General features: G+C 44.0%; 1 protein-coding gene across 1 annotated transcript in view; it reads right to left on the minus strand.

The window, feature by feature from the left end:
• The window catches only part of UTRN (utrophin), a 619010-nt gene that overhangs the window by 77824 nt on the left and 522617 nt on the right, over nt 1-18569 (minus strand). The window contains exons 58-60 of the mRNA XM_045294578.1: nt 16220-16281; nt 14778-14852; nt 4887-5088 (exon numbers count right to left, since the gene is read on the minus strand). Coding sequence (XP_045150513.1) covers nt 4887-5088; nt 14778-14852; nt 16220-16281 — 339 coding nt within the window. The remainder of the gene's footprint in view (nt 1-4886; nt 5089-14777; nt 14853-16219; nt 16282-18569) is intronic.

Below are 18569 nucleotides of genomic sequence, written 5' to 3' on the forward strand. Positions count from 1 at the left end.
TATGACTGTAATTCCCTGATAGTTTATGTAAGGGACACTTGAAACCATTTAACTGGAAAGATATGCAAGTTATAAAATTGAAATTATATGCATCGTGGAATACGGGAAAAGAACACGATTTAACACAGCAGTAAACAAGGTTACAATTTTCCGGGGGGACAAAATATTTAATCTGATTGCTCCAGACTATTCCTTCAAATCATGATTTAAGTACATAAGTTCCATGAAATCTAGAAGGAGTATTGGGAAATGAAGACATGTTTAACCTTGGAAGATGACAACTGAGCAGAGCTGTGAATTCAAAAAGGGAACCACCTCTATCTTTATAGCACACGAACTCTTTTTTATACATATATTAGTGCATTTACCCTTCCCGGTCACCTTTTATGTGGCAGGCAGATGAAATATTTTTATCTCAATTTTTCAGATGAGAAACTGAGATGCCAAAAGGTAAGAAGTTGCTGCCAAGTCACCCAGCGGCCAGCAGTGGGGCTCTGACGCCTTGTCACCCACAGCAGGTGAAAACAGAGTCCCAGGCCCCAACAAAGTGTAGGGCATTAGGAGGAGGTCCTTAGTGGCCCGGGTGGTGTAGAGGATTACAGGGTGGGCTGCAAACTGCAAGATCAGCAGTTCAAAACCACCAGTCGCTCCTTGGGAGAATGCAAAGGTTTTCTGCTCCCGCAGTGGTTCACCACCACAAAAACTCACAAGGCAGTTTCACCTGATCCTGTGAATCGGAATCGACTTGGCGGCAGTGGGGACGTACACGTGAAAATAAAATTTCCACAAGAAAAAGAGCACACAGTTTGCTGTTGTTGATGTTAGGTGCCCAAAAGTGGGTTCTGCCCCCTAGTGATTCCATGTAGAACAGAAGGAAATGCTGCCTGGTGCTACAGGGGTTGTCAGGCTTATCCCACTGTTGTACTCGGTGTCCGTCCTTCCTGTCGAGGGTCTTCCTCTTTTTCTTTTTTTTTTCTCTGAAAAATAGAACCTTGTTCAAAGCAAGGTCCTTCTTTATTTTCTCCCCCCACCCTGATGGCTCCATTCTTCTGCTTTCAACTGAAGTCCTTTCTAGTGTTTTCTCTTTTTTTTTTTTTTAACATTTTATTAGAGGCTCATACAACTCTTATCACAATCCATACACACATCAATTGTGTAAAGCATATTTGTACATCATTCTCAAAACATTTTCTCTCCACTTAAACCTCCGACATTAGGTCCTCATTTTTCCCCTCCCTCCCCGCTCCCCCCTTCCACATGAGCCCTTGATAGTTTATAAATGGGTATTTTGTCATATCTTGCCCTGTCCGACGTCTCCCTTCACCCACTTTTCGGTTGTCTGTCCCCGAGGGAGGAGGTCACACACAGTTCCATGTAATCGGTTCCCTCTTTCCTACCCATTCTCCCTCTACCCTCCCTGTTTTGCCACTCACACCACTGGTCTTGTAGGGCTCATCCGCCCTGGCTTCCCTGTATTTTCAATTCCTATCTGTACCAGTGTACATCCTCTGGTCTAGCCAGACTTGCAAGGTCGAATTCGAGTCATGGTAGTGGGAGCAGGGAGGAAACATTTAGGAATTACAGGAAAGTTGTATTTCTCATCGTTGTTACATCGCACCCTGACTGGCTCATCTCCTCCCCGAACCCCTCTGCAAGGGGATCTCCAGTGGCCTACTAATGGGCTTTGGATCTCCACTCCGCACTCCCCCCATCATTCACTATGGTAAGATTTTTTGTTCTGATGATGCCTTATACCTGATCCCTTCGACACCTCGTGGTTGCATAGGCTGGTGTGCTTCTTCCATGTGGGCTTTGTTGCTTCTGAGCTTGATGGCCGCTTGATTACCTTCAAGCCTTTAAGACCCCAGACGCTATACTTTTTGATAGCCGGGCACCATCAGCTTTCTTCGCCACATTTGCCTATGCACCCATTTGTCTTCAGTGATGCGTTTGACACCTCTTTTTCATTGACCTTCTACTTGACTCAGGGTGACGTCCACTTCCTAGCGTCACACTTCAGATAAGCCACATTCCAATTCTTCACGAGTGCTTGCAGCGATTTCTTCTCATTATGAACTGTGCCCCATCAGCAAATGAAGATCCTGATGGTTTTACTTGCATCCAAGTCAGTAAGGGCGACTACACTACAACTGTGAAGATCTGTTGTCTTGGAAACGCTGTACAGGGTGGGTCACTGTGAATCAGAACCGACTCAAGAGCAGGAGGTCTGGGTTTGGAGTTTCTACTTTAATGAAGCAGCTCAGCCCAACAACCAACCCCTTGATCATACTTTGAGTGCCTTCCCACCTAAGGGGCTCATCTCCTGGCATTATTATCATAAATGTTTCACTGCTATTCATAAGGTTTTTCAGAGGTCAAATGTTTTACAAGTCGACTGCCACATCTTCTTCCTAGTCTGTCTTAGTCTGGAAGTTACACTAAAACCTGTTCATTGTGGGTGACCCTGTTGGTATTCGAAATGCCAGCAGCAAAGCTTCCAATCCTACAGCAACACATAAGCCACTACAGTGAAACCAGCTGAAGAAGTAAACAGTCTGTTTAAAAGAGTCGATATAGTACTCTATTTCCTAGATATGGAAACATGCTGGGAATAATCAAGTGATTATCCAAACTCCTCAATCGTCATTCTCTATCTACTACTAACATGCAATGGGTGCCTCTCGGTACACTCTCTTGTCTCAGTGAATCGGTATCTCAATCAATAAAACAAGGAGGGCAGAATGGACAATATCCAAAGCCCTTCTAGTGCTAGATGTCTATGATGTAGAGAGTGTGTCATTCACTATTCTAAGAGAGGTCGAAGCTGAAAATAGAAGTACTGGGCTGCATCACACTACAAAAAATAAGGCAATAAAAAAAAAACAGTTAATGACTGAGTGTCAGAATAGCTGATGAGAGGAAGTGTTAGATCTGTGTCATTCTCAAGGTCTCCAGATTTCAGGAAGGTCCATACGCTTCCTGGGGCTTTGGAGGGAGGATCGGTCTCCATCAGATTCTCAAAGGGAAGTGTGGCTTGAAAGGAGTCAATAACTTTGGTCAGATAAATGCATATGCCAAAGTCATCAGAGATATTTGACAAAGCTGGGCTGATTTGTACTCTGCCCAGCTGAGATTACTGTCTAACAGTATCTGATAGCACGTCACCATGAAGGACTAATTTTTAGAAAAAACATTGTTTTGGTAAAATAGAGTGTCGATGAAAATGAGAAAAGCCATCCAGGATGGATACAAGCCTCAAAGAATAGGTTTAAACATGCCAACGATCATGAGGCTATCCTGGAGCTGGGCAACATGTCATTGTGTTACTCACAAGACAGCCACCACTCAGAACCAACCTCATGGAAGCTGACAGCACCACCGCCAGGATCTGAGACTAAGAGCCAGAATGACCGCACACCCCTCTGAGCCAGCGTGTCTTGCTGCATTCCTTTGAGTCAAGAATTACGGCTTTCATTGAGGAGGCATTTCAAGATATTATCTTTCTAAATAAGAAATATAGCTTCAATTGTTCTTTTTTTTAATGAAGGAGACATTTCAAGATATTGTCTTTCTAAATAAGAAAGTATCTAAGAATAGCATTCCCCATGTGTCCATGTCTGATGGCGGAAAGTGGGAAAATGCCACCATTTAACCAATTACCTAGAACAAGGATCACAACCGCTCCCAAACTGCTTCCTCTCCATGTAAGCAGTAGGTCCAATATTCATTGTAGTAAAAGAAACACTCAAACTACCTGTTTTGTGAGTTTTTAAGAGCCCTCAGCACACAATACTTACTGATTTTTTTGTTCTATTTGTCAATGTGGAAAAATATTTTCCTAATAAAAACAAGTAAAGTTTTAGCTGAACTATCTGTAAAGCAATTCAATCATCATTGACTTCAAATTCAGAATCAACTCGCTGCTAAATGTGGGCATTTATAAACTATCGTCTCTCTCCTTTTTCTCTTCAGCAAATAAAAGGCTGGTCGACACAACTTCATACAGATAATTCAGAGAAAATAACTTTCAGTGTGAAAAAAAGCAATGGCTCTACATTTTTTTAAATTCCATCTTCACATATTTTAGCCCCCTACTAAAAAATGAATAATTCCTACTGTTGCAGAAATATCAGCTCACAGCAGGTCTTTCGAGAATTGATTACTTCACAAAAGGCATTGTCCAAATTAATGGCAACTGAGTTTTACAGAAAAGATGAGAGTGCTATATGTAACACGGTCAGTGAGCACCTAATTCAATTCTAGATATGAGACTATTTGATAGCATAAATTATTGAAAACGTCATGTATGCATCTAACCACCATTGCAATAAATACAACCAACAACTACATCACATTAAATCCCGTTAAATGCCAGTTAAAATCACTATCAAGTTGTCATCCAGACACTGAAGAGCAAAATATGTGGAGCCAAATTGATTTTTTGACGTTACAACCAGAAATACACCATTTTGTCCAGTAGAAGAAGGAATAGTGTAAGTCATCCTGGAAGAAGACAAAGGAAACTGGGCTTTGCTTTCTTACGGAAAAATACTAGAAACTGTGACGTCTGGGTATGCCCATGTATGTCATCGCTTACCAAAGAGAGGGGTTAAAGCACCACTTTAACAATCATAGCAGCCTTTATAAGCTGAAGCAAAATCTTAAAATAATACACACACGATCCTTTTTCATTCCTTTGCTGGGTAAGAACTCGACGAATTGGAAAAATCATTCCTTTTAAACAATTTACATAAATATTTACAGTGGAAAAGCTATTTTGAATGTAAAGAACCATTTTTTAAAATTCACTTTTAAGATCAGGCATTTTCTGTTGCCATCCCATTCCATTCAACGATTGCATTTGAAAGGGCAAAGCCAACACTTACGTGTCATACACATTGAGCAGCCAGTTCAGGCACATATCCACACAGAGGGGCACGTTGACCAGGTCCTTATGTATTTGCTCCAGCCCGTCGTACGTTGTGGTCAGACAGTTGATGACATCCGGGACACTGAGGAGCTGCTCGTTCTGGGTCAGCTTATGCTGTTTGAAAACTTCGTCTGTCGTATTGAGCTCTAAGAGATCCACTAATCAGGCGGAGGGGGAGAAAAAGAACACACACATTCATTACATGAGAACAAAGCCATTTCCAGTCTCAAGCAGTTATTGTGATTCTTCGACTCAAGAATCTCTCCTTTGTAGGCACTCTGGTGGCTTCATGGGTTACGTGTTGGCTGCTCACCACAGGTCAACAGTTATTGAAACTGCCTTTGGGGAGAAAGATGAGGTTTTGTACCCTCGTAAAGATTTAATCTCGGAAACCCACTGAGGTGGGGCTACTCTGTCCTCCAACGTTGCCATGAGTCAGAAGTGACTCGATGACAGGTAATTCTGGGGGGTTCCTGGACCCAACCCGACCTCCCAATTCATCCATGATATTGCTACAAATGACTGGTTCTTCAGCCGAATGCCATGTGTACACCCTGAGATGCGACGTTCCTGCAAGATGTTTGGTGAAAACAATGGGTCTTTGCAAAAATCAACAGTTCTCTAGTGTCTACTGAGCCAGATCCGATTCTTGAGGCCCTCACCGTCTGGCTTTGCCCTGGGTTATTTCCCATGATGCTTCAGCAGACAGACCATATCTGACTACGCTGGACGACCAGAGGCTCACAGTGCAGGCTCCACCCACAGCCTTCGGGGGTCTTGCTATCTGTCCCCATCCTGACTCCCAATGCAGTAGTAGCATGACCAGGTGCTAGCACATCCACGTGCCCACAACAGAGTAAGGTTGAGGGGCCAAAAGTTGAGGAGAACATGTTATTTCTAATAAAACCGACTACTACTTCTTCGCCTGATGAAAGATGTTTCATAATGAATGTGACAAATTTGACAGTTAAAATGAAATGAACAAATAGCTTTGTTTTTTCATTGTAACCACTGACTAATCATTCATTTTGCATTTAAAAAACTGTTTATGGAACACGTCCACACCAGCAGCTTTCCACACCAAATAATGATTGGTCCCCCCCGCCAAATTATCTACAATGAAACAGAACTGCTTTAAAATTATATGCACTAAAGTGGTTTAAACAATTTCTCAACAGAGAAAATATATTTTAAAAAAGATAAGAGAGGGAAAGAGACCTGGGGTGGGGGGTGGGGTGGGAGGAGGCTCCACATAGGTCGGGATAAAAATCTAGTCCATTTCCTAGAGATGTTGATTTCTCTAGTTGGCAAAATTTAGGCTTAGAGCAAAATTAACCTGTGCATGCTTCAAATGAATCTGAAGGGGGGGAAAAAATCTAAGAACCACCTAGAAGTTTCATTGTGTCACAAGCCTCTGTTGACGCTGGACAGGGCAGAGGGTCAACTGGCTCAACCAACTGCTACGCCAACAGCTGGAGGTTCGAGGGTGAGAGAAAGGCCTGGCTATCTCACTGTGTTAGTCCGGGTAGACTAGAGAAACAAATTCATAGACACTCACAGGTGTAGAAGAAAGAGCTTATACACAAGAGCAAGTGAATATTGAGAAAACATCCCAGCCCAGTCCAGATCAAGTTCCTAAGTCTGATATTAGCCCATATGTCCGATACCCATCTATAAATTCCTCTTCAGACTCATAAAACACAAGCAATGATGCCATATACAGGACGATCACAGGCCAGTGGATGGGATGTCTTGTGGATCCACTGGTGTTGTAAGCATCTCAGTGCTGGCAGGGGTCTCCACGTAGCTCTTCCAGCTCAGGGCACTAGCCTAGCTCCATGTGTCTTGACAGCTGCAATGTCTCGCAGGGAGTGAGCCTGTGTCCCGCCTCCAGTGAGCTATTTATCTCCTTAGTGCCTCCAAATGAGGTCATCAAACTGTGACCTGATTGACAGGCTGAACTCCACCCCTTCACTCTTAATCCTCTCAAATTGACAATAGTTTATGTAACTCTCACACTTGCCTATGTAAAACCAGCCACTGAAAATGTTCTGAAGCACAGTTCTACGGGGACACAGAGGAGTGGCTACTGCCTCTCCGGCAGCTGTGGGTTTTCACCTTGTTCCTTGGAACTTCACTCAGCTTTCCTTTCAAGCTTCTAGGGCGCAGGGGCGCTCAACGAATTCCTCCTTCACGGGGTCTGACAAAGGAAAGGCCACAATTCCCCCACAGACACAAACAACCTGCCAAACATGCTACACTTGCTCTCAGCTGTCTGAATCGTAATGTTAATTGTGCCAGGAACGACTATTTCCTGGATCAGGCTGTCTTTGCCTTTCTCCCAGAGAAGTCTCCTGTGCTAAATACGGGGGTGGGGGGGCTGTGACCAGGATTTGCCGCATCTCACGGAGGACTCATGCCTTCGGTTCTTAGTGATTCACTCTGACACTTTGTCTCGACGCCTGAGCCAGGCATCCATCTTCGTGAAAGGTGTCACATGTAGGCACCTTTAAAGAACTGACTACACTTACACTGCAGGAAATGATCGTTTTCTCTGTTCAAAAGGAAGACAAATGACAGCTCAGTCGTCGGGGTACAAGAAACAACCCACAGGATCATTTTCTAACTGCCGTTCAGTCTTTTTCTTTCATCCACACGAGAGGCAGAGGGAGTCACCTGGCAACGCATCGCCGTGCTCCTGTTCTGCAGCAGTGAACACCTTCCAAGTCTGCCACTCCCCTCCCGATTGTTTATCTGTTTGGCCATTCCACCTCAGCATCTGTCCTAACTCATCTTCGCCGGGTATCACAGACAGAATGCAATAGAAAGATGATGTGCCCCCCCCCCCAACATTGTATCAGTGGTACTCAAGGCTTTCTATCTGATCTTCCACACCACAAGCCTGTGTTCACCTTCATGATGTTAACTCTAAATTCTATTTGCTCTATTCTGATCCACATGCCTGTTGCCTAGGTCCTAATTAGGGCAATATCTTTTAGGAACCTCTGCCTTAATACATCACAAATAAGTAGCATAGTTTCTTGTTAAGCTAAGATAGGGCGATTATATTACAATATTCGACAGGCTACGAGTCTGAAATCCTGAGATAGCCAACGTCTCTCTTTTTCGCCTTCATATAACCCACAGCCGTCCCTCCGGCTCCAGGCAGACCTGCACACATCCCTAACTCACCTCCTCTCCTACCTCTGCAGCCCAGCCTGGGTTACCTTCCGCACTTCCCACTGATCTTCAATCTGCCTTGGATATTATCTAAAGCATATATCTGTCTTGATCTCTACACTTCCATGAAACAGAAAACAGTAAGCCCCCCCATCCTACACAAAATAGTATCAAACATTAAAAATAACACTATACCAGCATCAGGAAAAGGGGCATATGGAATCAGAAATAGTTTATGAAAAAAGATCTGTGAACTGTACCCAAAATGACTGTGTCAGTCAGTACCTAGCCAATGTTTCCCTAAGTAGTTGATACAGGGGAGTTGCAAAAGCAGATACCTATTGGGGGCACACCCCCCAGAAAAACCCCTGGAATTCTCCACTGCGCCCCCAAGCTATGTATTTACTTTTTTTTAATAAATCAACCTAATTGCCTTTAAAGTACTCTCCATTACACTTAATATATTTGTCAAATCTGCAATTCCATTCTTGGAAACATTTTTCAAACTCATGTTGGATGGCTGACAGCACCTTCCTTGTTTTTTTCTTCACCTCTTCTATGTCGTCAAATCACGGTCCTTTCAAATCACTATCCTTTCATGTCCCTCTTCATTCGTGGAAACAAAAAGAAGTCACACAGAGCAGATTCAGGTGAGTAAGGTACGTGGGGCAAGAGAGGCATGCTGTTTTTTGCCAAACACTGGTGCACTGAGATGGGTTGCAGAGCAGGTGCATTGTCATGGTGCCAAAACCAGTCCCGTCTGCCACAAGTCAGGCCTTTTTTAAATCACACACTGTTAATGCAATCTTTTCAGAACCTCTAAATAAAAAGCTTGATTAACAGTCTGACTTGATGGAATCAACTCCCAATGTACTTCAAGTCGACATTATCATCCATTTGGGAAATTGACAGACATCCAGAACAAGGTTTGTCATCAATCGATATTTCAGTTTTTTTGAACCAAAAAAACCCACTTCTGCACTTGAGTTTTTCCCATAGCACTGTCCTTGTAAGCTGTGTTCAGCATCACAACAGTTTCTGGGGCATTTTTCCTGAGTAGGAAACAACATTTCACAGCTGCACACTGTGCTCTTAAATATCAGCCATCAGGGGTCCAGTGAAACTGTTTTTGTTAAAAAAACTCACTGGGACCAGAGAGACCCTTTCCAGCTGACACCACTGGCTGCACTAACTCAGAGCAGGCTGCTCAATGCTCTCCTAGCAGGAAAAATGGGTACTACAAAGGCTCAGCCCAGCAGAGCTGTTTCCTTTTTTCTTGGGGGGCAGGGGGTGTACCCCTTGTATACTTTATCCTGGAGTATGTGGCTAACGTACTGAAGCCCTGGGACACTGAGTAACTTTTTTCTTAAAAGGGGGAAGGAGGTAAAGTAAGTTTAGAAACCTATGCTATACTGTTGTTGTTAGGTACCATCAACTTGGTTCCGCCCCATCGTGATCCCGTCCAACAGAACAAAGCACTGCCCAGGCCTGTCCTATCTTCACAAGAGTTCCCATACCTGGGCCCACTGCTGCAGCCACTGTGTCCATCCGTCCATCTCCTTGAGGGTCTTCTTCGTCCCCGCTCCTCTCCCAAGCATGGTGTCTTTCCACAAGGACTGGTCTCTCCTGTCAACATGTTCAAAGTACGCAAGAAGGGGTTTTGCCATCCTTGCCTCTAAGGAGCACTCTGGACATACTTCTTGGAAGACAAATTGGTTTGTCCTTTTAGCAGTCCATGGTACTTTCAGGATTGTTCTCCAGCACAATTCAAATGCACCGGTTCTTCTTGGGTCTTCCTTATTCAAAATCCAAGTTTCACATGCATATGAAGCCATTGAAAGCACATGGCTTGGGTCAGGCTCAGCACGGACCTCAAAGTAGCACCCTTGCTTTTCACCACTCTAAAGCAGTCTGTGTAGCAGATTTACCTAATGCCATGCATCTTTGGATCTCCTGACTGCTGCTTCCGTAAGCACTGCTTGTGGATCCCAGCTAAACAAAAACCTCAACAACGTCAATATTTTCTCCAGTTGTGATTTTTGCAAGGAGGCTTATTGCAACCCGTGATATGCAGATGGATGACACAACCGTGCTGAAAAAGAGCAGGACTTGAAGCACTTGCTGATGAAGATCAAGCATTACAGCCTTCAGTATGGATTACGACAATGTAAGGAAGACCACAATCTTCACAACTGGTCCCAAGACTTAGACACCCGGCAAACAGTTCACAAGTCCTCCACTCAGACAACATTACTGGCTGTTCCCTGACTTCTTACTAAGCCAAGTCATTCTTTTCCTGCCTGATTCGTCATGTGACTAATCCTGTGTGCCTGAAAGGGCTGTGAAGGGCTGACCAGTCTGCCTTCTTGTGAAAAAGCTTTAGATACAAAGAATCTCTCCCTGCTCTGAAAGTGTTTCTTTTTGCCTTTCTTTTACTTCTATCACACGGCAACAGTGAACTACAGGACAATAAATATGTATACTATATATGTAATTCAAAGAATAATAGAAAAAGTACCTCCTAATCTATTACATAAAGAAATAAAACACTGCCAATTCCTTTAAAGTCACACTTGTAAAACCTCTTTAATTATACCCCTTTCAGTCACCGAGGTAACCTTAACCTCTATATTTAAATGACCTTTAAAAGTGAAAAAAAAAAAGAATCCTAGATAATAAAAATTCCTCATGTGTTTGAACTATAAATCAATTAAATTGAACTATATAAATTCACTGCTGAATTTGGTGTTTATACTTCAACCTTATAACTCTAAGATTCAGCCATTTAGTTGTCCTGCTACTGCAAATCACATTTATAAATATTCCAAAACAAAATCACTTTTGTTGATAATGCTGCTGGATGCCTTCTTATACACATATGTTGGTGTATGCATCTTTCCAAGGCTGTACATCCACACAGGAGAAGAAAGTCTCATCTTTCTCCCACAGAGCAGGTGGTGAGTTTGAACTGCTGACTTTGGGGTTAGCAGCTCTACATGTATTTCACTATGCCATCAATGCTCCTTTCCCATATAGCTTTTGGGAGACCATTTGGGAGACCAGACCAAATCAGTGCCACCAAGTCATTTTGACTTCCACTAACCCTATAGAGCAGGGGTTCTCAACGTTCCTTATGCCGCGACCTTAAAATTATTTTCGTTGCTACTTCATAACTGTCATTTTGCTACTGTTAGGAATCGGAAAACCCCTATAAAAGGGCCATTCAACCCCCAAAGGGGTAGTGACCCACAGGATGAGAACTGCCGCTATATAGGGTTTCTTAGTAAATCTTTATAAGAGCAGATCGCCTCATCTTTCCCCCAAAGAGCAGTTGGTGGGTTTGAACAATCAATTTTGCAGTTAGTAGCCCAATGCCTGACTCACACCACCACCAAGTGTCCTTATTTATGAACCCAGATAATAAATCATAAAGATACCATTAAAAATGATGCATTGCTTAGAAGGTGACCAGATTTTAACATTGGTAAAGTGGGATACCATTGATAAAACTCATAATGAGTTTTATGGCAAAATAACCACATGGCAGCCGAAAACCGTATACCCTAGCTTGTCGTGCATTCTTTCCAAAAATCGGGACTTTTTAAAAACGCCGCGGGACACGGTAAAAATTGTTAAAAATAGGGACTGTCCCGCCAAAAGCAGGATGTCTGGTCACCTTAAACTAAACCACAAATTACAACTGTTTACTTTAAGCACTGGGCTCTTTTAAAGAACTGTCTGTAGGAGACCAAATAAACAACTGTAACAAAAACACAGATGAGACCTCCAAGTGGGTGGAGAGTAAGTTATTGGGAGAACACAATATGGGCAGCAATGAGAGCATGGTAGCACATTGGGATGTCAACACTACCCATGAACTGTGCATGCAGAAATTGTTGGGCGGACCTCTGCTTTGCTGTATCGATCTTCACACTGAAAAATTTAAAAATTATGTTAAGTGGTACGTTAAAAAAAAAAAAGGCTGGGCACGAAGACATGGAACATCAGTAGTGCTGGGTTTTAGAGCAGCCACAGAAGCCTAGAGTCTAGAAGTGGGCAGCATTAACTTGAGGCCTCAGGAGGAGAAAGTGCCACCTGTGGGAGGCATGTCAGCAAGAAGAGCGAGGACGAGAGCTCTCTGCGCAGAAAAGCAGCATACAGGGCTTGCCCCGTCAGGCTAGAGCTCTGTAGTCTCCGGGGAGGGTGGTGGACATTGTGGGCTCTGGTGCTTGGAGGCAGGGATTCCCAGAGACAAAGCCCACTCCATTCTCTGCGCAAGGGGGATCTGCTGTAAACAGGAAACCTCTTTGTGTCCCTTTTATGAATGTAAGGTTTTCCGTGCACAAACAAGGCCCTTCATACTATTTCATGTTGTGCACGATCTATATGAATGGACAGTGATGGAACAAGGACAGCGGGGCACTGTGCTGCGTGGGATTTTCACAAAGGGAGCGGCAACCTCTGTCCTAAGTCATTTCCCAATAGAGACAAGGCAACCCTTCCGACATCCACCTATCACCCACCGACAAGCACATTCCACTCAATGAGAGAAACGGCCGTTAACAAGCGATCGTAAAAATCTGGGGAAAAGTTGAGGCAGGTGGAATTAGCTTGTGAACAGTTCCACAAAAAGTAAATGTTTAACACTACTGGGAGACAGACAATCGCAGAGGGAGGGTCAAGGCATTTCAAGTCAATACAAAAGACTAGACGGAAGGAGTAGCTTAATCATCAACAGATGAGCTTGGTGAGTGGCGCCAAGGCCCCCAGTTGGAAAGTCGGTGGGGGCAGAAGGCAGCTGGAAGAGGAGAGAGCAGGTGTGGTTCTAAGAACATCACCTGGCAGGCGCAAACCCAGATATAATCAGCACGCTGCACCTGTGCACTCCTAAACCCCATCACCTTCAGGGGGTGGAGGGGCTTGTCTCATGCTCCTCTCAAGTTTGAAAAGATGAAACAACAGCATCAAGGGCTCATGCTCACCCTCTTGGGGGTCAAAAGAACCAACCAAAAAAAGTGCCGAATGGACTCGTCTGTCTATCCATCCAGAAGTTTTTACTGACAACTGAGACCATGTTGGTATCAAGGCAAAGCTGCCTCCTGCATGGGAGAGTGCGTGGCTAGGTCATCTGTCCTCATTTTAAAGCTCATGGGGCCCCGGAAGACCTTCTCAGGTTCATCAGCTGGGTAAAGGGCACGCAGCTGAGCCTCCTTCAAGCGTGCTGTCACCCCACACAAACTAAACACCCTGACTGTGTGTTTCGAATTCACTTCCTAGACCCTTCTGGCTCGGCACGCCGATCTCTGGCCAGTGTGCGTGGGCTTTCACGCTTGGTGCTGGTCACGGCAAACCACCTGCTCCAACTCCCACAACCTATTGGCTGGGGCTCTGCTGATGGTCAACTGTGCAGGACGGCCTCTCCTCCTTCTAGGACCTCATCTGGAGATGTCTGTCCATCCTTCAGACTTCGCTAGCGCACGAAGCCCAAGCTTATTTTCAAGTTCTCGCGGCTGTTTTCTCACGCTGCGCTTCTCTTCTACTCAACTCTTGGTGTAGCCAGCTTGGAATCGACCGCCATTTCCATGGAATTCTAAGGAGCTGATTCTTCAACCTCACACATCCTTCAAAGTGTAATCTTCAAAGTTTCACTGAATTGCCTAGACTTATATATAACAAATGTTAGGGGGAAGGTGGCAAGCACGGATGCAAGATGGAATTATTCCAATTACCCTTATTTTCAGAGTGTAGGCAAAAATCACCTTCCCTATTAACTATCTGGCAAGACCTGCACGCTCTTTGCACGGTCATTAAAGCGGTGACAACTACGCTCTTTGACAGGCATTTGTATTTCTACTTAATTTTAGGTTACTTTCGGGGGAGTGGGGATGGGGGATTAGAAAAGTTCACCTTTGGGTAAATGATGATGACAGATGATCACTCTGAACATGCTCTCCTCAGAAAATTCATGTTGATAATATTAACTGTCTCAAGAGATATTTAGTGAAGCATAGTTCCTTTTACCAGGTTTTCTTGGGTGCCAGTTCAAAGCTGGATCAACAAGATGATTTTGAGTGATTTCTCATTACACGATACAGGATATGAAAGAAGTCCTAATGGCACGGAGGGTTAAGCATATGCGCTGCTAACCACAAGGCAAGGGGTTCGAAGCCGACCAGTTGCTCCATGGAAGACAGATGAGGCTGTGCTTCCATCAAGGTGCATCGTCAGGAACATTAGAGCAGATCTGCTCTGCCCTGTGGGGTTGCCGGGAGTTGGAACTGACCTGGATGGTTGTCCTGTGTCAATATTTGGAACCCGCCACTTGCAGATGGCAACAAAGTACTAAACAAGCAATGACCAGCTACTTTGCATTTTTCAATTCAATCTTTCTAAATCAGTGGCAGTGTGGCTTTTGAAAACAATTTTGCTCGTGTGCTTTGGTTACTTTTTGTTCCACAGCAGAGAGAGACACTTAGCCCTGTTTCACTCTTGCATGCTATTAGGGCAAACATGAAAACATCTATAGAAACATGGCCAACTCCATGAGTAAGATATAAGGAAATCAGATTAGCTCTAGAATACATCACCCTCTTCATTTATCTCTGCCCTCCCCGCTCCCTCAGGCAATCCAACGTGCAGAATGATTAAATTTGGTGGAATAACTTACGGCATAGTGCTTTTTGTAGCCTTCGGATTTTGATGGCCGTCCGGTAGGCAGAGAAACGTACGTTGTTCAGGTCAGCTGAAATGGCAAGGGCAACAACTCAAAAGCACGCTTCTTACGGAACTTACATCAAGTGCCAAGAATACATCTACCTACTCGATGATGGAAAAAGATGTGGGGCCTTCACAAAGTTCATGGACAAACAGAACGAAAATATAATGGGCTTTTTCCATGAACTTTTTGAAGCCTTCTCGTATGTCTTCAGGCATTAAAAAGTCCCCTCCTAGGTGCCCCAGCACTTATTTGAGAAAGCACTTCAATGCACCTTAGCACCAGGTTGAGGCACAGGTAAAAGCACTGGTGCAAAGATGATTTCAAGAAAGTTAATTTCAAAAAGCAGAGTGGGAAAAACACAGCTTCTTGGATTTGGGTTGCTTAGTGAGCACCTCATACTAAAGGCTGAATGCACTACCTGCCCCACTGCTGACTCGGGCTCTTCTCCAGGGGAAATCTTCCCAAGGACACTACTTTTCTGTCCACCAGTCTCACTATTCACGAAGCTAGTTGTATCTGTACATTCCATCCACCGGATCTGCTTCTTTCCCCTTTAACAGATCCAAATAAAATAATCCTCTAATCAACAGTTACAGTTGGGGAAACAATGGATATTGCCGTTTATTTTTCTGCCGACTAACAACAGAGTATCAGACATGGGAAGAGTGTGGAGGAAACTCAGACATCAAGAAATTTTACCAAGTAAGCAAACCATTGTGGTCGCCTTCCTGGTTGTTTAACCTTTGAAGCCCCTCCTTCACCCACCCAAAGAAGTTTACTACATAAGGAGATAAAAATGGTGCCCATCGAATGGAAATGGGGAGCCTTAGGGTGCTGTTCCCTGTCTCCAGCCGGTCCTGAGCTACCCAAACAGGAAACTCTTAAAAGAACCACTGGAACCCATCAGTTCAAGGTCATGGTCTAGGGGAAATTAAAAGGAGAATTCTCATCTAAAGCCTTTTCCTGCATTTTTCTCCCAAAATGAATCAAGTTCGTAATGACTAGGCCAAAATAAAACGAAGGGAGCTAATTTTGTAACACTTACTAAATTAAAAGTGAACTAAAAGGAAACTTAAAGCAGTGGGTAGGACAGTGCTGTGCTATCAATCCCCACCCCACCCCCTTTCCCTTTTCCAGGTAATGTGAAGCATAAGCTGACTCCTCCATCACAGGGGGCCAAGACCTCCAGTTACAATTCGCCTTGTAAATCCATTCTCTTTGGCTCACACTACCTCAAAGCACGCATTTCCTTGGAAGCTAAACTGCTTTTAGATGTCAGGGACATGACTTTAAACAAACCAAGCTAGCTGGTTAGTTGTTTCCAGTTAAGAATATACGGTTGATTCTTAACTTTCAGGTTATTTCCTTGATATTAAAAAATATATACTCACCAAGGGATTGAAAGAGTTCGGTCATTTTTGGATGATCCCAACAGGTGGTTTGTGTTTGATGACTGCAGGGGGAGAAAGAGGTAAAATTCAAAGAAGAAGAAGAATTTGATTTCCATACTTTTAAACCCTTATCTAAAAATATGTCCACCATGTATCAGTAACCAAAGAACCAATGGCCGCTTGATACCTGGAAATAGCAGGACGTTTTCTGTAAGCAATTATATTGTGCAAAGAAATTCCAAGTCCGGGGCCTTCTAGTAAATTCTGACTCACAGCGACCTTAGAGAGGGAATCCAAAGCGATACATCTTTATGGGAGAAGCAAGCCTCATCTTTCACCCACAGAGCATTTAGGATAGAAAACTGAATTGCAAGTAAGATATAAGACCTAGGTATCATGTGTGACACCCATGGCCTCTTGGCATAGCGATTGAGCACCAGCTGCTCACAAAAGGTCCATGGCTCTGCAGGAGAAAGGTGTGATTGTCTGGGCCTGTGAAGACTCGTCGCCATGGAAACCCTATGGGGCAGTTCCACTGTCCTATAGGTACACTATGAGTCAGAAGCCACGCAACACTTGTGGTGTGTTTGGTCATGGCTTCTGATGCTCTAGGATGGAAGTGGTCAGACCACAGTCAGGGCATCAGCCCAATTCCACTCTGTGGAGTAGATGCAAGATGTTCTCCTTGACTACAAATTCTCTGACAGCAGAAATGCTGGAAACAGCTGCTGAACCTGAGAAGTCCTGATCAAATTTCCAATGAGGAGAGGAAGAGCGTCACTCTGGAAACCTCCCGGCCTCACAATCTACTAACTCCCGCCAAGTCCACCTGGGTCCTTTCTTCACTTTAGCCATGCACAGCCACCCCTTTCTCCTCACGTTTCTCTGCATTTCACCCACATAGGAATGCCCCTTTCCCTCGTCAGTTTCTCTTTCCCGCTACTAACATTAAAAAAAACGTATCTACTGAAATGTCTTTCTCATGATCGTTATTCTTCGTGTAAAAAAGCAAGTTTCCTGTTTTCCAAGATCTTCACAATCTAGTTAGGTGTTTTTTTGGTTTAGGACCAAGACTTGGGTAAAAGAGATGGAGAAATGTGGTGTTTAAAATAAGTTCTTGTGTGTGTGTGTGTGTGTGTGTGTGTGTGTGTGTGTGTGTGTGTTGAACAGCTCATAATCTCAATGGATCAGTGGCCTTATATTTAAAAATAGTTTACTGTCCCTTATCTAGGTCAGAATAGAGTAATAACATTTAATAGTACTCAACAGACTTCTTGGATGTCACTCGGTTCTTACAAAACTGTTTGGTAAGCAAAGAGAAATGGCACAGTACCCAAGAGAGGATGGTATTACAATATTCATACAAACAAATTCAGGAGAAATTACCTTCTTAAAAACATCTATGTAATATATCAAAAAGTAGGGCACGTCACTAGAAATTGAACACGATCACCATTTATAAACATAGGTAACAGAATCTCCAAAGAACTCACAATTTGCTTTGAAAACTGATTTACATCGTCTTCAATGGGGTAAGTAAAATGTCTGGGAAATGCCAAACTCCGAAACAAAGTAGCAGAACCAGACTGTGAAGCGCTTACTCGCTGACTCAGGAGCGGAGAAGTTAGCTGACTCTCCTCCCTGGTCCGGGCCTCTAATGGTGAAGCAAGCGTGGAAGGTCTACCATCTAGAGCTAACGTCCAATGAAGACTTTCTATGCTTTGCTCCCACGGCTGTGGAGAAAGTACTGGCGTTCTGCTATTCACAGTGGTGGTAGGTGCTGTCCAGTGGGTTCCAACTCACAGTGGCCCGATGTACCAAACCACCAGGCGGCCTGGTCCTGCACCATCCTCACAATTGAGTCTGAGCTCAGTGTGGCAGCTGCTGGCCAAGTCATCCCCCTGAGTGTCTTCCCCCTTTTCACGCCGCTTCCACTTGACCACGCATGATGTCTTTCTCCAGGGCTGGGTGCTCCTGATGACATGTCTAAAACACGCGAGACGAAGTCTCACCATCCTCACTTCTGAGAAGCGTTCTGGCTGTACTTCTACCAAGACAAATTTGTTTGCTCTTCTGGCAGTCCTTGGGACTGTTAATACCACGATGCGGTTCACAGCTTGTTAGCATAAGGAATCTTGGGTCCTTCCCCAAGTTTATTGAGTTAGAATCTTCATTTTAAAATCCCCAGGAGATTCTTGTATATATCAGAGTTTGAGCAACACTAACAAAGGCATGTATCAGTCCCTGCATGGGCTACACTCCACTAGTAACCTACAGTTTAGGGATTCATAACTACCCAGTAGAAAGAAAGGACACTTGGAAGAAAGGTCTGGCAATCAGCTTCCATAAA

Source organism: Echinops telfairi, unplaced genomic scaffold (assembly GCF_000313985.2).
Source record: "Echinops telfairi isolate 266 unplaced genomic scaffold, ASM31398v2 ScPeMD7_3533;HRSCAF=4204_0, whole genome shotgun sequence".
Classification (NCBI taxonomy): Eukaryota; Metazoa; Chordata; class Mammalia; order Afrosoricida; family Tenrecidae; genus Echinops; species Echinops telfairi.